Below are 26,227 nucleotides of genomic sequence, written 5' to 3'. Positions count from 1 at the left end.
GGTTACATCAGTAGCTTATGGGACATGCATTTTAGATTTGAAATGGCATAATGAGTTTCAAAAAGGTGAACTGTAAAGTTGGTCGATCTTGATGGGACCAGAGGAGCTGATAGCCTGTCACACTGAAAAAGACCACCCGGCATCAATTATGCACATTTTTTCTCTGTTTTCAGTGTCAGAATCAAACGGCTAGACGGTCAGGTCCAGTTTCATGCAATCGTTCAACCTACTTGTTTTTTTGTTTTTTTTACACAATCTCATTTTTATAAATCATAATTAGGCTACCATAGCAAGTTTGTGAAAAATGTTTGCATGTAGGAAATTTACCATTTTCAAATTGAGGCACAAATGATTTCTCTTTTCAAATGTTAAGCTATGCTATCCTAATATAGCCTAGTGCTTCACTTCCGCACTTAAATTGAAACATTTTAATTTAGGATATAGACGCAGCATGTTGGCGATACAATTGTTTCAATTTATGCAACAGTTAAAAAACTAGTCTCTGCCAGATGTTACCTCAATAAACCGATACAAGGTTGCGCTGCGGCATAGGAAATGACGTTACCCTCATACAGGAAGCTGCAACGCGCATACGGAAGAAATGGAAGGAATGATGTTGATGTTTGTGGATAGCTAGCGAAAGCAATGTGACAGTTTGGAATAGTGGCAACAAATCGAAAGAGCTGGAGTGAAGTAAGAGATATTTTCTTCCATGAATGACACGGGCTTGGGATGGGATCTCCGGCGTGATATTTTTACTAGCAGATATCATGCCTGCCAAGGATGTAAACTGCTAGCATGCAAGCTAGGTATTTTGTAAGCTAATTTAGCAAGTTAGACAGCACTGTCAGTGTTGACAAATAATTTCAAGTAAGTCTACAGTGTCTAAACTTATCAGTATGAGAAATTTGAAGCATCATCTGTCGTAGTCTGAAACATATATGTGCGTTTTGTGCATTTTGGACGGAACGCATTGATAAACAATAAGTTAGCCAACTTGATGTCAAGCAGCTTGCCAGATGGCTTTGGTTTCTGGCAGAAAAAACAAACATATCGGCGAACTATTTATCGTTGAGGGGATAACGGTGAATAAAATAACGTTTCAGGCCACGGGATTGTATAGTAACATTGTAACTTGCTTACGTCTTAATGTGAACACATTTGATTTGCAGAGTGTTGCTCTTTAGTAGACATCCAACTGCAACCAAAGTGCATTGTAGTTGTCGTCAGCAGCGAAGCAAAGATACAGCAGTGTCATTGAGTGCTCGTAAACAGGCTACTGGTTTTGGTACGGATTACCCTTTATGAATTGCTAAGAAATGTGTAGGTGTATGTCCAGATGTAGTACCACCAATGTTTGAATGTTAGTCTCTGTTTTATACTCTAGTCATCAGGAAAATTGACCTGTCAGCTTGTGGTCATGCACTTCTCTCAATGTAAGCTATAGAGGTTGGAGGTGTCCTACCACCCATGATGCTTATCTCCAAAGAGCTGAATGGTTTTCTCTCTGTGGAAAGTTATAATGTATCTTCACAGATGTATCTGTACCATAAGCCTACAGATTTTTGTTGAAAGCATTCTGTAAGTTCTGCACAGGATGTTTTCACTCTTCTCTTGTCCCATGCCCGGGCTATGACTCATCACTGTCCCATGTTTGCACTGCAGCTGACAGCAGCTCAGGATGTTGGAGTCCTACGTCACTCCGCTCTTGATGAGCTATGTGAACCGCTACATCAAGAACCTTAAGCCCTCGGACCTGCAGCTGTCCCTATGGGGGGGAGATGTGGTCCTCAGCAAGCTTGACCTCAAGCTGGATGTCCTGGAGCAGGTAGGAATTCTGTTGTTCTGCAGCTCTGCTGGTAGATCCAGGTGCTATTACAGCACAACATTGATGAGGTGGAAATACCAAAGATCCTTGATTACTAGCTCCGCTTTAACCCTCTCTGGAAATACTGTATTTCATGAGCGTGATTACTAGCCATTGGTTTATACTGATTCCCAGAGAGGCACACACTGATTAAAAAAAGCACTGACATAGATGAATAAATGTTATGGTAGCATGTACAAGGAATAAGAGAGCTGGCATCAAAATGTTCGTACACACAATAGCACACTCCTGTGCAGTCTGAGCACATCATAGTATAATTGTTTAAGTTGTATGCATGTGTGTGTTTGCACCTCTTGGTGTGCCATTGTCTTTTTACTTTCCAAAGCAGCCATATGTCGGCCATACTGGGGCGGTGTTGATGTAGTGGTTAAGGATCTGGGCTAGCGTGCAGTAGCCTGAAAAGTTGTGGGTTCAATTCCCGCCTTCCACCATTGTGCCCTTGAGCAAGGCTCTAAATCCCAGGTTGCTCCGGGGACAATGTAATCCCTGGTAACATAATCCCTTGTTGACATATGTACCTAAGTCACTTTGGATAACAGTGTTTGCTAAATTAATACATGTAAATTTAAATGTATATTAAAATAAGAATTTCTAAAATTTCCCTCGGGAAGAATAAAATATGTGTGTGTGTGTGTGTGTGAGAGAGAGAGAGCTGTGTCCCCCTGAATGGACACAGCTCACCATCTGTACTGGAATGTTCCATTGCATTTTTAGTGGATTAAATAATTGGTAATAGGCAGTTCTTCCAAATTCCACTGAAACAGGTGGGACCAGCTTGCATTTTTTGCAGAGCAAAGTGCATTCAGTGTGTTTCAGGATCCAGAGAACACCAGAAGCTGACTAATGGCTTGATTAAAAAATGAATGAAGAGCAACTTAAGCTATATGTAGTGTCACTAGCATTTCTATTTTATGTGGACACGTCATTGTGATTCTGTGGCTCTATTTGATCCAAAGTCATATCATGTCAAATAACACCCTTGTTTAAAGAGTATGATACAGCATAGTGAATGCGGAAAATCAGTTTGCTATATAAAATCACTAAGTCAGTTTGCCAGGGAACTAAATGCCCATACCAGGTATTATTTTTTGCCTTAAAGCTACAGGCTAGGTGCAGCAGGCTACACAGACCTGTGCTGCTATGAAAAGTAGCAGATGTTACTCAGCTAGTTTGGTATAAACACCCTTGGACTATCAACAATGCTATTCCTTCCATACATCAGTCTATTTGAATGTAAATGTGTAATTTCATGGACTGAACACAAGATTGTCACTTTGACCACTGTGTTACTTTCAGCCATTCTCAGATGTCATACTGGGTACATAATGCAACCTCAAAACCAGTGATTCAGTCACAGCATGGCAGCAATGGACATTGCTGTCAAAAGCAAAATGCAAGATGATAGTTAAGTTTGTCAGGGTGTGTCTAATCTGTCTCAGGTTTATAATAATGTTTCAAGTTCTTGTTGAGGTCTTTTATCATCCTTCAACCCACCAGAATATGAGTGTGAATGCTCACAAACACATGTCTTCTCCAGAAGGGCATCTGATTTTACTAAAAATGATCATGGATGCCTCGACACATGACACTTAGGAGCTTGAAGGCCTGTTTAGCTTGTCAGTGGTCACAGCCTTTTTTCACGGCCACTGCTTGATCTTCCAAAAAATACCCAGAACCGTCCATAGCTCCGGGGAACACTAATAGGGAATAGTCATATATACTCGCTGCATAAGTAGCTATTGTTGGTGTTCAAAGACACTACTGCAGTCCTCAACCAGAGGCGGACTTGGCTAACCACAGTCAGATTTCTCCTCAGCGTTTTATCTGTCAGCCGACTTTGTTTCACACTGGGACGGATTAATGGGTGCATTTGCTTTGTTATTCTGGGGGCACAGTGTGCCTTCATGTATCTGGATCGAATCAGTCTGCCATGTTTCTGAGAGTGTTTCCTTTTGCTGAGAGTGGCTCACGAGTGTTGCTGAAGCGCAGACATAAACACCACCTTACAAAAAGGGCCACGCTGGAAGTGCTGATTGGAGTCAGCTTGCATCAACCCCTCCAGTGGGAAATGGAATGAGCTTTATTGGAGATTGGCCGCAAAAACGGGGTGATCTCTCCAACGTCCCAGCGGAATGGTTTCCTCACCAGGCTACTTGAGTAGTTTCCCCTTGTGGCGGATTGAATTTGGACGCGCTGGGTAATCTGTGCAGGAATAATTAGAGACGATCCATTGTTCTCTTGAAAAGGCAGGCCATAAATCTACGGCAGCTACTCCTCAAAAATGTAATTATTAGCTTTTGGCTAGAGTGGTGGTGGGGGGGGGGCATTCAGAACTGCGTGGGGAGTTTGGCTTCATGGGATGCCTCCTCTCACACAAAACACCATGGAAGAAGTCTGTGATGCATAACGCTCCAGAGAGAGAGAGAGAGCTTCAGGGTCTTAGTGTAAATCTTCTTTTGTTGTTTCTTTTTCTTTTGGTGTTTTTCTTTCCCTTTAATCCCTATCAGTGCAGCCCAATTTACATTCACTAGTGATGAGTTTGTTTTTTGTGCTCCTCCACAGTACGAAAACAAGGACGTTTCTCAAATAACTGTTTTTCTTTATTCTGCTTTGAGTGCTCCTATCCCCCCTCAGTTCAGAGAACTGTGAAAGTGAATCTTCCTCTAACCATTTGTCTTATTCTTTCTTCACTTGTTGCTTGCCCGCAGGAGCTGAAGTTGCCTTTCACCTTCCTGAGCGGTCACATCCATGAGCTGCGCATCCACGTGCCATGGACAAAGCTTGGCTCTGAGCCAGTGGTCATCACTATCAACACCATGGAGTGCATCCTGAAGCTGAAGGACGGTGCTCAGGTGAGTGCTAAGACACACTGGTGGGGTCGGGCTTTAGACGGTCACCATTAGCAGACAGCTATTGTGGTGTCAGAGTGGTTGTCTTCCATTGGCTCATGTTAGTCATGTGTTGCGAGTCTGTGATTGGTTTTGGTTGTGGCGGCCACTGTTCATGTGGTCTTTGCTGCTCTGGGGATTGGCTGGAGTAGCTATCATCATACCATTAGCCATTGAATGGAAGGTAGTTCGTCACTCTTGCTAGGTCTATTTAATACCTCCATAAGGCATAACAAGAAGGAAGAATGTCTGTGTCTGTCCCAATAAATACTGTTCCCATGGGATTTTTTCCCCCTATGGCTTGTCTTGATGATGTGGTTGGTTGGTGGTAATGTCAGTTCAGAACACATCAGAATAATGTAGAAAGTATGTACATTAGAATTTATGTGGTAGACTTCAAGTGAAGGGTGTTTTGTAAGCTCTGAAGTGGGTTACTGACTCTATAGTGAAGGGTCACATCCTTAATTCGACACTTTTTTCCTTTTTTGTTCCGTGAACGAGTCATAGTGTTTATTGTTTAATTTTGGAGCCCATTGTCCCCCCCCCCTCCCTCTCTAATCCACCCTCTTGTTGAGTTGATGTCTTTGCTCCATTCTGACTTGGCCCAGTCTCAGGCTCGCAGCCTGGGTTCCATCATCATCATAGGACGGGTGTTGCTACCAAACGGCTCTCTGCAGACCCCTAAAACCAATACTCATCCTGAGAGAGAGGGAGAGGGAGAGGGAGAGGGAGAGGGAGAGGGAGAGAGGGAGAGAGGGAGAGAGGGAGATGGAGAGAGAGATGGAGAGAGAGGGAGAGAGAGGAATCAAAGCTGATCTGAACCACAGGACAGTACAGCACAGTACACCACAGCACACCACAGCACTCACTTCCCAAGTGTACAGTGTTATTATGCTCGACTTCAGGCTTCCATTATTATGTGGTGACATTCTTTCCAGACATGGCTTCAGGGTTCATTAGCGCTACATGCCTTTAGTAGCACACTCCTTGATCTTCTCCATTGCCTCCGGATTGTCGCACCCTCAGCTCCTCGCAGCTTTTGATGAGGGTGCGCTCATAAGCAAACACAACAAGGAGACCAGAAAGTAAATAAATCACGGATGCATTGACGGAACATGATGTCATGCCTCCTCCTTGCTGTGCGTTTGGGATTTTTGATCTGTGCATTTGAAAAAAAAAAGTAGAAGAGAATAACCCATGGGGAATCAAAAAGAAAAATATAAAAAAGAAAAAGAGAGGCAGACACTGGCGTCACCGACTTTAAAAGAAGTTTTCCAACGAGGAGCACATTGGAGGATGAAAGGGTTTGTGACGGGAACGAGCCACTTTTGCAAACGCTCTTTTAATTTAAGGTCAGAAAGAAGGCCTGCTGCTGCTGCTGCTGTTGCTTCAGAGCGAGTCACATTTCACTGCAAAGCCAAGCGCCATGATTAATAAGTCGTCTATTTCTGTTGTACACAAGTGCGCTGCTGCTGCCGCTATCACAGAAGTGTGACCCCCATCGCTACGCTAGTGATCTCCGGAAAAACAAGTCGGTTCTGATGTCTGACGACGTTAGATTTCTCTTGTAATCACAGCGCTGATGTGAGCTGGAATCACACGCAGCACATTCTTGTGCCAGTTCTAGGTTAGTTAAACTCAGTGCATTAGATAAAACCTAATTAAGCCCACAGGAAATGATACACATTTCCTCAAACTGCGTTAGTGTATATGTCTGTGTGTACCTAGTCAAAATGTTTGAGAACGTTTACTCTACGGCGGACCATAAAGAAGGCAAGCGAAACAGTGTGGCGCTTTGTGGAGTGCAATTTCAGAAGCTTTTCATGAGTTTGGTCCCCTTTGAGATTTTTTTTCGTCCTCGTGCAGGCATCAGTTGCTTCAGAGTACACATCGTCAGTCACTTTAGAGGCGGCCGGATCAACTCCAGCTGCAGCAGCTCAACGCGCGGCCCACCAGAGGGAAGGCGACATTCCCGGCGCTCATGCCACCAAAACCGTCCGCTGGAATCTGAAAGCCATTACGGCGGGGAGAAATATTTATATTATTTTATTTGGGTTTGGGATCATACATGTTTTCATATCGGAAAATGGTTTGCATGAAAGACAGCTCTGAAGAAGCATTTATTTGTGCGGAAGAGACCGGCCTTACGTTGCTGGTCTGGTCTGGTTAGCACCGATGCCACCCATGGTGCCGGGCCGACACGGAGCTCAGCCCAGAGCAGCCCCCGGGAGAGGAAGGTGGTGGACCCAAGGCCACATGGCCCGGCAGAAACGCATTTCGAGAGGAAGTCAATTACAGCTAATTACCCAGACTGCCACGAGAAAGATTTGTAACACATGAGTTTTTGAGCCCGTCCAGAAATAATGGTAAATATCATGCCGTTGCAGAAGGCTACTGCGGGAGCGATCAGGTTTCCCGCCCTCCCTGCTCCCTGCGCGCATGGAAATGTCTGAGTTTTGTTCCTGTCGAGCGCGCTGCCTTGCACAGCTTAAGGTCACTCGGCTCCAGTGTAAGCGCCCTCTCAAAACAAGTATTTGTTACAGATGTGCTTCAAGCACAGGGTCTCTGGTCAAAAGAGAATTGTTAAGGGGAAGAAATTGAAATGACGTTTGGACAAATTATTGGGTGGAATGCACGCACCCCGAGAGACGCAATTTGGAGCGTGGCCAGAGCGACAACAGAAGTCATAGCTGGAGGAATTTAAATGAGCCGCTTCTGCACCCCCTGCTCATAACCCCTCCTAACCCCCATACACTCCTGAGAAGGAGGCAGCGTTGCGCTCTGTGTGTACCGTCACCTCAGAAGCCAAGAAGGTGTGTGTGTGTGTGTGTGTCTGTGTCTGTCTGTGTGTGCGTCTGTGTGTGTGTGTGTCTGTATGTGTGTGTGCGCGTGAGACCTCCTGTGATTTGTGAAACCTACCAGCTATTTATCACACTTACCGGATAAAGGTGTTGGAGCTAATCAGTTTCAAAGAACGCTCATGCACTTTAGGAGCGAGTGTGTGAAATCCAGCTAAGCCTCCGACTGCGGGCCGATTTCTGATGACTGATTGTATAAGATCATAAGCCGACACCACACTCCCTCCATAAATAAACCTATGTTTTATAAGTCACTGGGATTGGTGCTTACGAGTGCGTGCAGGAGCCAATTTATTATAACCTCAAGTCCGAAGCACAATAATGACCTCAGCGTGAATCAGTTGTTATGATGGAAAACTTTGCCATCGGTTTATTGTCTTTAGTCTTGATGTTGGACCCAGCACTGCGAATTTACACAGAAACCTCACAGGAAAAGTTAGCTGGTAGCCCTCATAGGAGGAGCGTGTGGAAATGATTAATGATGTCATTAATATGGTTTGTTTTCACAAATTACAGTTAAAGGCCGAACACTCGCCTGCAAAAACATCTGCAGGCCTTTTGAAGTTCATTAAGAATCCTGTAATTTGAGTGATATTCAAGAGGAGGAGTGGGGTGGGGGGTGGCTGCAGAGCTCATAATGTTTCAGTCTACCCCTGAGGGAGAGGAAACTCTCTGTGATATTAGGATATTCAAATGACTTCCAGTGCCCATTTGCCAAACTCTGCACCGAACAGACAATTATACTTTCCAGCGCTGCTGGGAATGGAGACAAGTTGCCGTTTAAGATTACCACTCCCGCTGACAGTGTAATTGTCTTAAATGGGTGTAATGAGCAACTTTTTCAGCTGCTAGAAATATGATGATGACGGCCCTTAAAAATAGAATACAAAACAAGAGGGTTGTCGACTTCTTGTTGTTTGTTTAACAAACTACTGTGAGGAACGCTGTTTGTTTGACAGTGGGCGCTTTGGGTTACAGAAGAGCGTGATGGGTTGTCTGGTTCTTCAGCCAGTTCAGGAAGCAGCTCAACCTGTGTACGTGTGTGTACGTGTGTTTGTGTGTGTGTGTGTGTGTGTGTGTGTGTGCGTGCGTGTGAGTGTGTGTGAGTGTGTGTGCGCGTGAGTGTATTCTGCGGAAGAGGGTATCATTTCCACTAGCAGTGATTTCTGAATGGCGAATGACATTCACAAGCATGTGAATGTTTATTTGGTTCTTTTTGTGGTTGCCGTGGCCACTGTGTCCATCCTGCGCTGCTTCCTTCTGTTCTTTTGGAAGAGCGTCCAGTCCTGGAGGGGCTTCCTTCTCCTATGATTCACAATGGACTCCTATGGGCACCAGATCCCAGCCTGGGAGAACTACACTGCATGTCTCAATGAAAGTATCTACACAAACAGTGGTTTGATGGTCTCTCCCAACTGGAACCAAATATGTACACAAACCCTTCGAGGACGTCATGGAGTATATTAGGCTGTCTGTATGATATCTGGAGTTGGTTAGTTTGACTGAAGTTCTCTCCCGTGGTTCCAACTCTGGAGAAGTGGATTAGGGAGTTCTGCTGCTCGTCAAACTGACCCATTTCCGGGCCTGTGAACAAATTAGTGCCAACTGTGAAACAAACAAACAAGTCCATTTTGATGAGTCTTATTTTTTTTCTTTTCTTTTTATTTTCATAGTATTGCTCATCTTCCAAAGGCAGTAAAGTCCTGAGACAGAGAGACAGAGAGACAGAGAGACAGAGAGACAGAGAGACAGAGAGACAGAGAGACAGAGAGACAGAGAGACAGAGAGACAGAGAGACAGACAGACAGACAGACAGACAGACAGACAGACAGACAGACAGACAGACAGACAGACAGACAGAGAGAGAGAGAGAGTCTAACCTTGGAAACCCATGTGTGGTGCGTGTCTATCTATTCTGAGGCTGAATTAAAACTCAAGATGGTTTTGGTCAGTAGCAACTATATGGGTTTTAATAAAACCAAGGCAAAAAAGAAGCCTCACAGGGGGTGAGCTAAACACATATGGTGTACTCGTGTCACTTGATTAAAAGCAGGGAGACAACACCCAGACAGACAAACAGAAGGTCAGAGGAAGCAGCTAACAACAGCAGAAGCAGTGGCAGTGAAAAAGAAGACTTGGACTTGTGGTGGATTGACTGTAAACCATCTCCTTTTATGTGTATCTGCCAGTGCCATGGCTCTCCCTGACAGTTTAATTGAAGAGTTCACAACTCGCAGCTCTGGTGGCAGCTTTTTGCCAGGGCCTTTTCTGAAAACACCCCTGGCCAGATGTCAGAGGGCGAGGTGTGAAGACCGGTGTGATGGGAAAAGTACCTGCAGGCGAGCAAACTCGCAAGGAAGGAAGGCAGGCACGCGGGCACGCGGGCACGCGGGCACGCAAGCTGGACGGATGGAAGGCAGGCGGGCAGGCAGGCGGCCACAGGATCCAGCGGTCCTCCCCAGCGTCCTGGCAGCGCTGCTGGGCTGCTGAGCTCCTGAGCTCCTGATGTGGCCTCTCCTCAAGCTGCTGATTACTGGCTTCCCTGCCACCCGCTCCACAGACGGGGGAGAGAGGGCGGATGCGTCGCCCCGCATTTGGTCAGGGGGAAGTCCCTGTTAGGCCAGGCTGTTCTTTGGCATCCCCCCTCTCTCCATGGTTCCCACCAAATTATTATTATTTTCATTCATTTTATGGTGCTGGTAAAGGAGGCAGGACTCTTTTGATGAGTCATGGCTTGTTTTCGACAGCGTTGTGAATCATGCCATTATCAAACAGGTCATTTATTGGTCAGGAATTAGTTGTGTGAACTCTGAACGCATCAAGTGGAACAAGGAAGGTTTAAAAAAAAAAAAAAAAAAAAATATTTTGAATACGTCTAAAGGCATTATGATGTCACTCATCAAAGTGTTACCACGGTAATGGTACAGACAGCCCTCTCTTGTAGTCATGTTTTTACTGGTGGTTTGGCCCACTCCAGTCTGTTCTCTCATTGGCTCGAGCTGCGCTAGTACTGGAAATGATTTCTCCAAGGGTTTCCTAGGACGGTTTTCCACTATGCTTGCAGCGTGTTGTAATCATAGATATCTCTAGATATCTCACAGTGATTCCCCCCAACAGAACCCCCCCCCCCCTCATTCACGTAAAACAGAAGCCTGGCCTGACCTGGCCTGTCCCCTCATTCTGCCCCCGACTCAAAAACCTCTAACTAGTTGTCCTGAGGCTTTCGAGAAGCTTCTCAGCACTTCTGTCTGTCAAAGCAGATCGTTTACCAGAAATGAGCCCCTTTTAGACATGAAGCCTCCCTCACCCTCGCTTCTCTGCGCTGAATCAGCTTACTCACTTCTTCCAGGCTGCATTCTCTCATAATTGGGCTCAACCCCTCCATTTGAATTCTCTGTGTAACACCAAATAAGAGTTAACAAGAACAAAACAAAAACAAACAACAAAAGAAATCAACAAAAAAAGAGATAAGCTAGATCCGTATGTGGGCGCAGAGAGAGGAAAATCGGGTAAAGATTCCAAACGGAAAGACGCTGAGCTAGTAAGAGAAAACAGCCGCTGGGGGGGTTAGCAATCAGATTGCACAAACGGGATAATCTGTGTCCCGACGCTGTCCGGAAATCTGCCCTTTGATTTGCCAGCTTGCACCGAGCAAATGGCTTACAGAGATTCCTAATCCATGTGATCATGTGGGCCACTCCAGCCTGCCATTAGAGCACCGCTTCTCTAGGGGCAGAGACACAGAGCTGATGTACACACACGCGCACACATACACACACACACACATATGCACACACACACATACACACGTACACACACACACACACACACACACATACACACACACACACACACATACACACACACACATATACACACACACACATACATACACACACACACATACACACACACAGTACTGGTACTGATACTGATTCACAGGCTGGAAGCTGTTATTGTTGGTAGTGTTGTTGTTTCTGATGTAGGTGTAGAAAATATAAAGGAGCTGTAAAAAATTCCAACATGTGGTTTGTGGATGAGCGTGTGTGTGTGTGTGTGTCCGTGTGTCCGTGTATCCGTGTGTGTGTCTGTGTGTGTGTCCGTGTGTGTGCGTGTGTTTGTGTGCACACGCCTGTGTGTGTGAGAGCTGGCATTGTGAGATGTTTACACTGCGTGGCTGGCCCTGAGGTAAGGCTGTCACAGAGCCGCGGCCTCTGTTTGTTTCATCTCTGTGCCTCTCCCTGCCTCCTCCTCCTCCTCCTCCTCTCGCGCCGCACCGACTCCTTGCACAAACACACCGCTGTATATTTTCACAGCCAGCTCATTAAAGAAGCAGCAACAGGACCAGGAGGAGGTGAGGAGGAGGAGACGGAGGAGGAGGAGGAGGAGGTGCAGGTGGAGGGGTCGAGTAGTTTAGGGAAGGTGCAATGGCCATGTTTGCTTTAAGGTTTAGTTCAGTCAGATGAGGACGGACTGCCATTAACAACAGTGGCAGCGAGAGGCTGAGTATGTCGTTGTGTTTTCGGCTGCTTACTTTGAGGCCCGTTGTTTGGTAGCTGCAGGCGCTGGGAGGTGGCGGCGGTGATTGGCGGTGATGTGGTGTTTGTTGACCCAAGTCGTGTGTTATAAGCAGAGGTGTCTGTAGCCCGTCATTCCTGGACCCCCTGGTCACACCACCAGGCTTGACCGCGAGGTGAACTTTCCAATTTCAAGGACAAAAGCAACTTAAATGTTACACACACACACACACACACACACACGTCTTGTCTCCCTGCCCCCGCTCAACGAGAGAGAGAGAGAGAGAGAGAGAGAGAAACCCAAAGAGTCAGGGGTATTCTCCTGTTACCACCGCACCACCGGTTCCATGTTGCTCTGCTCTTTTTTAAAACGCTTCCACTCTGCCCTTGAACTCTCACACAGTGTGTCACTCTGGGCAACGGAAAGTGATTTGCCGCCGAATTCATATTGGTGGTTTCCAGAAGCATAACTTTATGGATTTAGCACACACACTGTAGCAGACTGCTGGCGCTACTGGAAGGCCTGCGTGTGCTGATGGATGAGGTGCCTGGCGGCCACAGCTTCCCCCGAAGCCATGTACGCCGCTTGTTTTTCCCGGCAATTATGCACGTTGCGAGCGAGGCCATTGTGTCATTGTTGAAATGCGAACACAGGCGATATTTCATTTGCAGCCATCCGTAATTAGCGACTACTAGTTTTATGGCGGGTGCTTTTTTTTCAAACGCAGTCACACCACTGTGATGCCTGAACGATGACCGAAGGAGCCTAGGACTTTGTCACAGGGATAGCCGTCCTCATAGTCATCACCAGACGTTGTGGTCTCTGGCCTGGCAGTCTGTCCAGTCCCTTCTCCCATGTGCGTCGGTCACCACTGCGAGTCTAACCTCTCCCAAGGGCCCATAAAGCAGGCGCCCTGTTAGTCCTGTGCACTCCTCATGGCCCCTGTCTTCCCCCCTCTCCATGTGCTCATAGCCCAGGGCTCACCAGACCTGACCGCTGTAAAGACCACAGCCTCCTGACCGCACCCCCACCCACCACCACCACCACCACCACCACCACCTCACTCCCCACCCTGGTTCTGTGCTAACGGGAATTGATTGTGCCCGCCTCAGCGTTGCTCGGGTGAACGTGCCGCCAGGCGTCTGCCCTGAGTGACTCAGTGACTCTGAGCAATGCCCTAAAGACGCTTTAATAGGCCCTCTCAGCAGCTCCAGAGAGAGAGCTGGGACCTGTTTTCCATTTGACCCCCAGAACAGGAGTCTGTCTGGTCGTTCCCTTAAACATCAGGAGCTGGTTCTGTTCTGCTGCCCCCCCTCAAAAAATGTGCCATTAACCCGGTGTAATGTGCTGCAAATATGCCTGCCTGCTCCAGAAGCAAAAACAGCAAGGGCAGCAGCAGCAGCAGCGTCATCATCATCATCATCATCATCACCATCACCATGAGCAGCAGCTGCCGTGGCTTCCCCCAGACACAGGAAGCAGCGTGGAGGACCAGTAAAAACCCAGAGGCTTCCAGGCCGGCCTGACTCAGCTGCTGATCAGTGCACCTCGAACGGACAGACAGGTCAGCGATTAGCCTCCCACCACCCACCCCCACACACACACACATTTCCCTACCCACCCTTGGGGGCAATCCGGACAGGATGCCTCCTCCCAATCACAGCTATTTCTACCCCCCCTCATCACCACCCCCGCCAGCAGCCCCAGATACATGCTACTGCTAATGGGAGGATGAAAGCTCTCCAATAATCTTGAGGCTTTCTCTCTTCCCTGCGTAATGAAATGTTTAAATGATGGCGGTTAGCCCTCGCGAGGATTAGCCTGGGTTTATTATTAGTGCTGATTGGATGGAGGGAAGGGAAGCCGTGTGCGCTCCACAGATGATGTGTTGGATATACGACCGTCCAAAAGAGTAATGGAGTTATCTAATAATGGATGGATCTAGAACAACGTCTAGAGACAGCTCCGCTTTAAGCGCCATGTTGAAATACACCCTGTGCCCTCATGTGCAAATTAGAGCACTGGAGTATGATGGAGACTGGGTTTGTATTTCAAAGACGGGTTTTGCAGGTGATTTTACAAATACTCTTAAAGTGCTCGGTAAACTGTTTCAGTAGCACATGATAAAACTTCACAGTGTGTTTTAACTACTGCCGAGAGCAAAGGGGAACTGAGCAGAGCGGGGCTTTGTGTGTGTGTGTGTGTGTGTGTGTGTGTGTGTGTGTGTGTGTGTGTGTGTGTGTGTGTGTGTGTGTCGTATTGGTATGGTTTTTTTTTCTTGAACGCAACTCTGTTTCATGTGTAACATGGTAACTGTGGTCCTTTTTTCTCCCCTTCTCCCCCCTTCACCCCCCCCCCCTCTTGGGTGCCCTTGAAAGCTCCCGGAGTGGCTCTGGGTTGCGCAGCGTGTGGGTGGTCCGGCGTTCGTTTAGGTTGGTGTACTCCATTAAGCAGACCCTCACCCCGCTGACCCGCCGCATAATTCCACCTTTATAGTCGGAGCGCCGGGACTGAAGTCATATGTAGCCGTTTCTTTCTGCAGCCGTCTTTTTTCTCGTCCCTTCCCCTCTTGTCAAACAGCTCTGATGGGATGTGACTGTTGCGGCTCCCCGCGCCACCCGGCGTCTTTCACAAGTGCGAGATTTTCTTCTCGGAGGCCGATCCGGTAGTTTACTCCGTGATCAGCGCGGCTCGCCGGTGGCCACGTTTTTTCCATTTTTTTTTAATTTCTCTCACATGGGTTTATCTTCACGTCTATTTACACCCAAGTGGTCGGAAGGTTGGAAAACACTGATTACTTTAACACTAACTGTGAACAGAGGTGGAAGGATTTACCTTCGCCAGGACGCGGCTTCTCTGCTCGGGCTTATTTGTTGGGGCCGGCCTGTTCTGGTGTGTTGTTGAAATGGAACTGGGCTCCACTTGCTGGAGGGCGCGCTGGAGCGAGATGTGTGTTTGCTTTTATCCGTCCCAGCAGCGGAGCTCTGTGATGATGTGCGCCTAAGAAGGGAAGAATGCAGTGGGAATAATTGCTCGACATGTCACTCTTCGTGGTGGTGGGGGGTGGATGGAGAGAGAGAGGGATGGAGAGAGAGAGAGAGGGAGAGAGAGAGGGAGAGAGAAAGGGAGAGAGAGAGGGAGTGAGGGAGGGATGGAGAGAGAGAGAGGGAGAAAAAAGGGATTGCTAAAGCATATGGTTAGCTGAAAAGATAATAAACATTGTAGGCTTGGAGAAGTGTATCGCCTGCTTGAGATTTACCACATTGCTTCTTCAAGTGACCGGCGTGATAAGAACGTACATGTGTTATAATTACATTGTAATTGCTTAAATCTTTTGCTAAACTTTGAGACGCTTATAATTTCCAGCTGACAGTGAGTTGGGTGTTCTCGGGGATCGGCTGGGGGCTCCCCATCAGCAGAGGCGGGAAGCAAACCCTGGCGTCTCCTTGTGTGAGCCCCCCCCCCGCTCCTGCCCCCTGGCCTTAACACTGTAGATGAATCATCCAGCGGTTATTAAATGCAGGACAGTAGTCATGCCAACCCCTGTTGTGCCGACGGAAAAGGCTACTCTACTTCAAAGATGGATGTGTTTGCGCGGTAGCTGAAGACGTGTTAGTCAAGGTGGCCTATCAGGTGTTTGGCTCCTGGCCTTTGAATGTTGACTGATACCTCTTTAGAACTTACTTACTGAGAGATGTTTCTGGAAAGATAATCATTACTACTTTAAAACTGGCAGCACTTCCGTGCACATTTCTCTTTCCTCACTCGTATGACTGAGTCTGGAGAGCTTTTCAATACCAGCCTGCCTTTCGAGAGGTGTAGCTGACAACAGCATTATGAAAGAGGCTGAGAGGATGGATATTTACATGGCTTAAAGTTCTCAGGCGTGGACAAAGCTGTTCAAGTAAAAAAATAGAAAATATTTTTGTCCATTTTTTTTAAACTTTAACAGCTTTGTTTTGTTTTGTATTTATTTATTCGGGAAGGTCCCATTGAGATACAATATCACTTCTGCCTGACAGTCCTGGTTAGTGGCTTAGAACATTTCTTGACACAGACCTTTTTCTTGTGTTGTGTCCTGGGCTTAAGACTGGCATCATGTTCATTGTTCCCCTCATACTGGAGAGAGGCCCTCTCCTCTCAAGTGTCCAGAGTGCTCACACTTCACAGAGCCCCTCTCTTATGACCTCTTATGTCATCCTTATAGCCCCCACGCACGGTCAGGTAATTGCTCGCGTCTGATCCAGGTAGATCCCTCTTTGTTTACAGTTGCGGCGTAACTACAGGCCGGTCGCTGAGGAACTCACGGAATCTCCGGCAAAACAGCAGCTGCAACTCCCATGTGCAATTAAGCTGTCAAAATAGCTGCAGCGTCCCGCCGCTGCAGAGCGCGACTCCGGCCACCGCCGCACGTATCTGCGCCTGTCCGTCACAGCACTGGACGAGTGTGGACGTCGGAGGAGGAGGGTGGTGGGGGTTGTTGTCACACAACTCCCAGCCCCCACACACGTCTCCTCACACGCAAACACACGCGAGTGCCGAGGAAAGATGGCGTCTGTCAGTCATCAGTGGCTTCTGTGCGTCAGTGTGGGTATGACTGAGAAGACCTCAGGTTGACGGATGAGTTCAGCACGGAGCTGGGGGGGAAACCCAAACGAGATTACGGTTGGTTTGGACTGCGTCGTGGGCGTCAACGTTGACGTGGTGGAGAGATGACATGAACACCTGTTCTGTGCCGCGAAAATCCAAAGCGTCGATCTTGTGCATTAAAATTCATGTCTAACCACCTCTCCCATTTTAAGCCATACTGCGAATGTGTCCTCCAGTGTTTCAGGGAACACATTACTGAGGCCTTAAAAGGCACACAGATGCGTCAGGCTCACTTCCCGCTCAGGAACGCTAAACGCTAGCGTATTAGAAATTAATGAGTGGTTCCTATTAAAGGCTGTGGTTTTGGATACGAGTTTTGAATTTTCCCCCCTGTCCTCTGATTGTGTGTGTGTGTGTGTGTGTGTGTGTGTGTGTGTGTGTGTGTGTGTGTGTGTGTGTGTGTGTATGTGTGTGTGTGTGTGTGTGTGTGTGTGTGTGTGTGGGACTGACTGGCAGGCAGACAGACAGACAGTGTGGATTGCTTTATTGTAACACATTGCAGTTATTAGCAGGAGGGGGGGATGGAGGCTGTGCCAGGCTAGTCCAAATGCTTCACATGTTTGGGCTGAGGTTGCGGTTAGCTGATGGAGACATCTGAAGAGCTGGAGCCACTCTGTTCTAAATCAGGAACTCTCTTTCTTTTTATTTTCTCTCTCCTCTGTCTTCTTTTCATTCTCTCTCTTGCGTTCTCTTCCTCTAGTTCTTTCTTTTTCTTTCATTATTTTACTCATCCTACACTCACCCCCCCTCCTCTTCCCTCTCTCCCTCTTACTATGCCTTTTCTCACACTGTTTGCACGTATTCTTGAATAATGTTTCCTCTCTCTTTTCTCTCTACTCCCGCACCCTCTTTCTTCTCCTCCTTTTTTGGAGGATGTGCTTACTCGCTGCCTCAGTGCTAGTCATAAACCTCACTGCCACTGTCTAGTCAGTGTAAGTGATGAGTAACAAGGATGTTTTCCACTTAAAGGAAACGCATAATCCACTGAGCTAGTGTGTTACTCTATTATATGCTGTAATGTTATTTCTGTCCATTCTCCCACTCGCCCACTAGCTCACTAAATCCCTAGGAATGTAATACGAGAGCACTGTATAGATTTTTTGTCTCCTGTATTTGATGTCTCGTTGTCCGTTTTTGTTTAGAGTGTTCGAGGTGTTTGGACTGGTCCAGTGGCAGTAGTGCCTTGTTGTTGTTTGTAGCGTGAGTATGAGAAAGCTTTCCTCTGTTTAGCGTTTAGCGCAGTGTAGGGGCAAAGCACATTTAGCAAAGAGGGATTTTCTGCATGAATACCTTAAATATCAGATTTATCCCCCAAGCCCGATTTATAGCGCATTATTCACATTTTAAGGCTCTAGCAGCTACTGTACCGTAAACACAAGAGAGCTTTCTTGTGGTTTTGCACTCCAGACCGAATGTGGAAAAAAAAGAGACCTAATTGTTGTGTTGCTCCTTTTTCTTGTGGAGGGGGGCTGCCTTAATTGTTTTGCAAGCCCGCGTTTGATCCTCGGAGAGTCACGTAATAAACAGCCGCAAGAAAGGACCTTAACGAGACGGGAAGATGAGGACGATGAGCAGACGCTCCGCTCGTTAAACGCATCCCCAGTCGCACCAGCACAGGAGAGTTCAGGACCAGTGCTCTTCTGGATAGTGGGACTGTGCTCTGGCCTCTTCGGGCTGCTGCAGAATGCCTCTTCTGGATAGTGGGACTGTGCTCTGGCCTCTTCGGGCTGCTGCAGAATGCCTCTTCTGGATAGTGGGACTGTGCTCTGGCCTCTTCGGGCTGCCGCAGGAAGCCCCATTCCAGCGCCCTGTGTGCCCGAAAAAAAGCTGCAACCGATTACCTCTCTGCAGGTCAACCTGTCTCCCAAAAAAGGGCCTTTTGTTTTCCTTGCTCAGAGGCTCTATACAAAAAAGGCCTGAAAAATGAGGAGGGGTATAGAGCCTTAGCTCACAGCCTGCCGGCCTGCCTGCCGGTGCACAACCTGACTCCCTGTTTGTTTTTGCTGTTATTCTGGGCTTGTTTGAGGCATATATTAAACATACCAAGGTTGACTTGGGCACAGCAACGGCTGTCTTGGCAGTGCGGGCTGCCTATGACATCAGCGCTGCCGTAGCGGTGCCTTCCGAGGCTCTCAGCGTGGAAATAGTTTAGTAATTATGCAGCGTTCTGGCACCGGCGACTTGTCCCTTTTATGAACACGTTTTTATTTCTGGCTCCTGAAAGAAGCACATGCTTGGAAAATTAACCAACTGCTTTCATTGTAACATTATGCAGGGCTAAAATGTGCTTAGTAACACATTTGGTATCGCCGGGCTCATAAACAACTCTGCTTTCAGAATGATAACAGAGGAAGCTGCTGGCTCAGACACTTTGTTGTGGCTGAGCGAATATTTTTTGGTGCGAGGGCTGTTTTGAGAGATGTCTGTTCTAAAAAATGAAGCCTGGTATAAAACAACAAACAGAACTCCTCTGGCCGAGCCCAGCTGGGTGGATGTTTAGTGAAGTTTTTTCGAACGTGAGTGATGTTTGAAATTCAGGGTGCCTTGTTTATCTGAGCCGTAAACACAAACACGCTCAGCATTCGCTGAGTGTTTAGTTATGCTGCAGTGTGTGGTTTTCATTAAAGCAATTAGGCTTGGAGCGTATTTTTATAGAAGCCTTATAATTGTATGCTATTTATGTATTTTAAATTGGCTCGATCGGTCCGCATCTTTCATGTTTCTCTCTCAAACCAAACCAAGTCGCTGAATGACAAATCTGGATTGAACGTGGGTTGAATTTTTCTTTAGCATGAAAGTTCTGTTTAGTATGATGGTCTGTCAGCTCAGCAGCCTCACGTCAAACTCTGTGACCTTCGGCTACTGCGGTAAGAGTCCCTCCTCAGGCTGACCACTTTTGTGGCATCGTGTTGAATTGCAGTCGAAATTGAAGTGTCACTTTCTCCAACGACAATAAAAGCAACGTGTACTAAACGTCTCCGTGTCTTTTCGAGTGCTGCTGATGTGGAGCTCCAGGCAACGAGGACTTGTCGATTCCCGATGCACGGCTCCACTTGATCAAGGCAGAGCTTGTGGGCAGAGCCTTGCCTCTGAGGCAAGCATGCAGAGCACTCAGGGCCTGTTACAGAGTCATGTTGGAGTTTGGGAGTGACCACATAGCGCATCAAAATGCAGCCATGCATTTGAATAACCACACAGGGCCTGTGCTGTGAGCAAGTGGTTGCATACACACTAGCATACCTTTTCTGTTTATTTCAGCACCACTGTTTTTTTTTGCAATGTTTCTCTATATGGAAACATGGCTTCCACACAGAAAAGGACTTTGTTGGTTTCTTTATTCATGTCTTATTCATGACGAGGTAAAATGAGCGTTAAAAAAAATAACGGTGCAGCTTCCCATATTTGCAACACTTCGGCGAGGCTCGCAGCGCAATTTCTCAGGCCGCCCATTTTTCATCCACCCAACACCGGTGGTTGCCCCGGCAGCGCCACTATCCCAGGCCTCTCGCGAACAAAACACATTTCTATGTAACGAGCTCCTTTTCATTGAGATGATTAATCAGCCGGCCCTCGAGGCTAATAGTCCGGCGCACTCACCGGAGTCGGATTCGGCTTTTTAATCCCCGGCGATTCGCCACGGATTCCCCAGCTGCATTTCTCTGATAGTGGAGTCAGCTCTTTTACGGCCTCCTGTACTGGGATCCAGCAGGCGCGGCGTTGGCGGCCATGTTTTCTTGCATGACTCCGTTAAAGCTCTGGGGTTGGAGGAGGAGGAGAGGGGAAAGCAGCAGGGCCTTTAATCACAGGCCCATGGCTTTCTCAGCATCGGTTACACGTTCATTAAAAAGACATTATGGACTCATTCTTCTTATGCATCTGACGTGCACTCTCTTAGGTGTGAGTGGGTGGTGATTTGAGGCAGTTGTGTTGAGCTTGTAAGTTCTTCACAGAGCGGCTCTAATTTCCTTGTTTATTTCTTCCTCTCTGTCCATTTCACATGCCTGTGCACCCCCCCCCCCCCCCACACACACTCACACACACACACACACACACACACACACACACACACACACACACACACACACACACACACACACACACACACACACACCTTGTCTGTCATGTTCTATTTAACCTACACATTCTCTGTTCTCTCTTCTTCCTCCAGTCCTTTTTGTATCACTTGTCCCCCCCCTCTCTCACTCTCTCCATCTCTCCCTCTCTCTCTCCCTCTCTCCCTCTGTGCCAGCTGGAATCCATTCCATCAGATGGGTGTCATCCCTTTTTTAGAAAAAAACAACAATGTGCTGGTTGATTACTGTGTACGGTGCGTTGGCGGCTTGAGTGTTGATATGAGGGAGATGAGGAGGGATGAGGGCAGCCCCAGCCAGATTCCTCACCCCTCTGCAGCAGGTCACGCTGCACCCACACACCCCCAATACTCAACCACACACACACACACACACACACACACACACACACACGGACACACAAACACACATCTACACGGAGACACACAGACACACACACACACACAGACACACACACACACACACAGACACACACACACACACACACACACACACACATACACAACACCCCCACAACGCCCCAAGCCCCGTGACGACCAGGGAATGCAGACAGCACAGTTCTATGAGGTTCTGGAAGTTGATAAAAATTAGTTCTTGGTTCTCGCCTTCCACAGCTGGACCTGGCTCAACTTCACGTTAGTTCCAGCACAACCATTCTTGTCTCTCGCTTGAGATTTGGTCGCTGTCCATCTCCCCTGGAAGCTCCATGCCCCCCCCCCCCCCACTGGGGTTGCAGCCCTGCCCCTGTATGGCTTTGCACTGATGGAGGGGTGGCGTGGTCAATGACTGGCTTCTCGCTCACTAAACTGAGTGCCTTCTCCCAGGAGGAGGAAAGCCCTGGGCAGGGCAGGAGTGAAGCGGGAGCTGATGTTGAAGGGGTCTTTTTGTGTGTGTGTGTGTGTGTGTGTGTGTGTGTGTGTGTGTGTGTGTGTGTGTGTGTGTGTGTGTGTGTGTGTGTGTGTGTGTGTGTGTGTGTGTGTGTGTGTGTGTGTGTGTGTGTGTGTGTGTGTGTGTGTGTGTGTGTGTGTGTGTGTGTGTGTGTGTGTGTGTGTGTGTGTGTGTGTGTGTGTGTGTGTGTGTGTGTGTGTGTGTGTGTGTGTGTGTGTGTGTGTGTGTGTGTGTGTGTGTGTGTGACCCAGCGGGGGAGTCTGATGGAGATAAGAGTGAGTCGGGTTCCCTCCGTTTGTTTTTCCATACCAGCGGCGTTGCAACCAGCCATGACACCCCCACCCCCCCTCCTGATGGGAGTGTCTCTTGGTGTGTGTTGGGGGAAGGGGTGAGTGTTGATGTCATTCTGAGTTCACTAGGTGAAAAAGTAACAGAAACAGGCCGTGACACTCACCCACTGCCTGGTTTGAGCGTCTCCAACTAGGCAAACTCCACGCGGTACCAGTGTTGGAGAAAGTTCACAGAAGCATGTTTCTCAGCCAGTGCCTGTTGATTTGATTTATGCCATTGACGTGAACAGCACTGACAAATTCTCAGAGTAGGATTTAGCCATGTTGTCCAAATGAAGTACAGACGTGATTTATTCTGCTTTATCAAAATATACCTGGCACATTCCCTAACAAAAATAAGTCATCCCGCGAGCGTTAGTCTTTCAAACATCCAAGGCTTGTGTCTAACAACACACTGTTGTACTCAGAGCCAATCTATGGACATGATAAACAGCACTATCTTTGCCCAGCTAAAGTGTCCAGGCCACGTGCCAAGTCTATCTACACTCATTCGTTTTTCCCTCACTGAAAACAAACCCTGCTCTGTTATTTTGTCTGCCCTAACTTCATTCCCGCTGCTTAAATTTGCTTGTTATAGTGACGTCAGTTCGAGTCCTGTGTATCTTGCCTAATCAGGGAACAATTTTTTTTTTTTTGCGGCACTATTATTTGGAGGGGGCGGGTGGGGGCGGGGTAGTGGGTCGGGGGTATCGAGAGCAGTGTGCTTTCTATCATTGTGTTTACACAGCAAGCCTCCCTTAGCCCCTGTGTTTGGAGAGGGAGGGAGGGGGTAAGTGTGTGTGTGTGTGTGTGTGTGTGTGTGTGTGTGTGTGTGAGTGAGTGTGTGTGGGTCACACTTCAGGGTTTACCCTCCAGACAAGGCTGCCATGCTGCGTATCAGCGAGCCAGACGTGTGTGTGTGTGTGTGTGTGTGTGAGGATGGGGGGGTGTTGGGTGTCAGGGGGCCGCACACCTCACCTTCCTGTGCCCCCTAACCCCTCCATCGGTGCCCACTTACCCTCTGAGTAGGGGGTCTCCCCTCGGCTGTCACTCACTAGTCTGGCTATGACAGAGGACAGGGGTCTGGGCAGAGAGTAAGAGGGGGCGGGGGGGGGGGCGTGAGAGAGGTTCACCACTTCATTCCTCTCCTCCTCTGTCTCTGTCTGCTCTCAGTCCTCCCTACCCTGGTTCTCTCACTCTTTCTCTGTGTGTCTGTCTGCCTGTTGGACAGTTAATTTGTTTGCCACCCTGATTAGCATTCTTCCGTCTGATTCTCTCTCTCTCTCTCTCTCTCTCTCTCTCTCTCTCTGTCTCTCTCTCTCTGTCTCTGCCTCCATGCCCTGTGTTGTACCATGGCCCAGATCACTTTACCCCACACCCTCTCTCCCCACCCCACCCTTCCTAACCCCTAGCAGCTGAGAGCTGGGAATGCCTGCATCTGTCCCAAGGCTTTCCCCCAGACACACACACACACACACACACACACACACACACACACACACACACACACACACACACACACACACACACACACACACACTGTCCCCACAACCACTCCCTCCTGTGAAACGCCACAAACAATCCAACTCTCATCCACTCCTCCTCTGGCCAACATCTCCCCAGTCAGCCCGAAGTCTGAGTTAGAACTGACGAGTTAGAACTGCTTCAGCAGCACCCTTGCTGAACCTGCAGGGGCTTGAAGCTACAGCAGCATGAGCACCCTCGTTGAACCCGTGGTCGTCTGCAGCTAGAGCGGCTCCCATAGCCTGGCTGAACCTGCGGGCTGTGGAACCGGTGGTCTTGGATGGACATGTGTGCTGAAGATGTGTTGATATGCATGATTGATGATGGAGATGACTGAGTGGAGATGAGTTGTACAATCGAGAGTGCGAGAGAAAAACAACGCCACACCAACACCCCTTCCCAGAAACGGTACTTTGTATACAAGCGTTGGACTCTTTCAACAAGAACCAATCAAATCCTACCCCCCCCCACCACACCCCTCCATCAGAAGAAGAGGGACTGGAAAATGAGGTGTTAGCAATCAGCAATAATCTATTTCTTATTATTGCCCCGAGCTCATAATTTGGCTCTGATGAGATTATTTATTATTCCTGGGCGCTGTGATTACCGAGGCGAGTGGAAAACGCTGCGTGGGGCCCCGCACGGGCATCCAGGCCCCGGCCATGCCGGCGCGTAAATATTTTGCCTGGGTGCTTTTGTTGCCTGTTTTGGCGTAGGTCTGTTTACGTTAGCACGCCGCGCAAGAACTCTGCATCTTCAAGACCAACCACCTCCTTCAATTATGCCTGGCACGTTTAAAATGTAATCTTCATCAGCCGCAAGCGGAGAGCTCATTACAGTACTCCGTCAAACTGAGTGGAGAGAGAGAGAGGGAAAGAGAAAGAGAGAGAGAAATAAAGAGATACAGAGGTAGATAAAGATACACACTTAGAATAAGCAAAGGGAAGCAAAGAAAGACAAGTAGGGTGACAGATGGGAAAGTGTGGCAGTTGGGGCCTACTGACTGTGATTTCGTTTCAGCAAAGGGGCTGTGATAGTGTAGTGGCTAAGGAGCTGGGCTAGCATGCAGTAGTGTAGTGGTTAAGGAGCTGGGCTAGCATGCAGTAGTAGTCTAGTGGCTAAGGAGCTGGGCTAGCATGCAGTAGTGTAGTGGCTAAGGAGCTGGGCTAGCATGCAGTAGTAGTGTAGTGGCTAAGGAACTGGGCTAGCATGCAGTAGTGTAGTGGCTAAGGAGCTGGGCTAGCATGCAGTAGCGTAGTGGCTAAGGAGCTGGGCTAGCATGCAGTAGTGTAGTGGCTAAGGAGCTGGGCTAGCATGCAGTAGTAGTGTAGTGGCTAAGGAGCTGGGCTAGCATGCAGTAGTAGTGTAGTGGCTAAGGAGTTGGGCTAGCATGCAGTAGCCTGAAAAATTGTGGGTTCAATTCCTGGCTTCCACCGTTGTGCCCTTGAGCAAGGCACTTAACCCCCAGTGGCTCTGGGGAGAATGGCCCTTGTAATATAATTGAGTAATATAAATATAAGTCAATTTGGGTAAAAGTTAAATGAATGTAAATGTAGCACCATCATTACAAACCCAGAGTTAGTAGCACTCACAGAGCTCGACATACCAGCTCATCCCCGCTGACCTCTACACACACGCAACGGAGCCCTCTGACCTCTTAACACAGATCAGGCCAAGCCTGCCGTGCCTGTCAACACATTCCTACACTGGACACCAATCAGGCCTGTTCTTTCCTCAGTGTTACCAGTCTTACCCAAAGCAGCTTCCAGCACAGATAAGGCCTAGATAGTGCATGATAATGGTACAGTAAAGGAGCTGCAGTCTTCTGCCTTTCTCCTCCTCTGAGCAGCCAAAGCGCTTTACTGAGGAATCCCTCACATTCACCCGTTCACACACACACACTGATATCGAAGGCTGCTATGCAAGGCTCCAACCTGGGAGTTTCGGGTGCAGTGTACTGCTCAAGGACACCTCGACAGGGTCAGAAGGGGGGTTGTGGCTGCCGGTGGCTTACTGGCTCCTCTACTTCCTTAGCCACTGCCCACCAGGCCCACCATGATGGGCCTAGATAGAGTGGGTGCTGCTCTGGAATCTAACATGTGACCTCGGTATTGTTCGTTCCTTGTTCTCTCGGTGCAGCTAGAGAACATAGTGACCATCAGACGCCTCTATGGACGTCCAGCGGTCTTTTCAGGTCTTCATTAGGATGTTTGAATTTTATGGCAGCCAAATAGCAGGCAAGGGGGAGGGGCAGGGGCAGGGGCAGGGACGTTGACATGGCCAGATAAGACGAAATGATTGAAGTGTTTCCATGACTCTCAAGGTTCTGACTGGATTCTCTGCCTTAAAACAGTTTGTCATTATTCTGACCTTTGCTCCCGTTGGCCATGCGTCTGTGCCAACACGAGTAAGGCGTAATGGTCACTTTTATTGCCCTAATGGGCTGTTGGTGAGTGGGCCAATGATGGTCTGACCCTGGCTCTGGCCATTACCATTTATCCTGCACTCGGTGTGTCCTGTGTCCTTATCCTTAACAGGGCCTGGAAACAGAGCTGTAAACAGATCACTTGTTAAATGAGTAAGCCACCTTCTG

At 48.1% G+C, this 26,227-nt stretch overlaps 1 protein-coding gene across 1 annotated transcript in view; it reads left to right on the top strand.

The window, feature by feature from the left end:
* The first annotated feature begins 592 nt into the window (after positions 1 to 592).
* vps13b (vacuolar protein sorting 13 homolog B) overlaps positions 593 to 26,227 on the top strand; it is a 330,552-nt gene continuing 304,917 nt past the window's right edge. The window contains exons 1-6 of the mRNA XM_076281294.1: positions 593 to 693; positions 1,666 to 1,828; positions 4,597 to 4,790; positions 13,125 to 13,227; positions 16,242 to 16,376; positions 16,518 to 16,605. Coding sequence (XP_076137409.1) covers positions 1,682 to 1,828; positions 4,597 to 4,790; positions 13,125 to 13,227; positions 16,242 to 16,376; positions 16,518 to 16,605 — 667 coding nt within the window. The 5' untranslated portion in view covers positions 593 to 693; positions 1,666 to 1,681. The remainder of the gene's footprint in view (positions 694 to 1,665; positions 1,829 to 4,596; positions 4,791 to 13,124; positions 13,228 to 16,241; positions 16,377 to 16,517; positions 16,606 to 26,227) is intronic.

This window comes from Alosa pseudoharengus, unplaced genomic scaffold (genome assembly GCF_046254945.1).
Source record: "Alosa pseudoharengus isolate Yale_2024_CS ecotype anadromous, Long Island Sound unplaced genomic scaffold, YU_APseudo_1.1 YU_APseudo_1.1_scf_12, whole genome shotgun sequence".
NCBI lineage: Eukaryota > Metazoa > Chordata > Actinopteri > Clupeiformes > Clupeidae > Alosa > Alosa pseudoharengus.
This window is presented reverse-complemented; position numbering and strand designations above follow the sequence as displayed.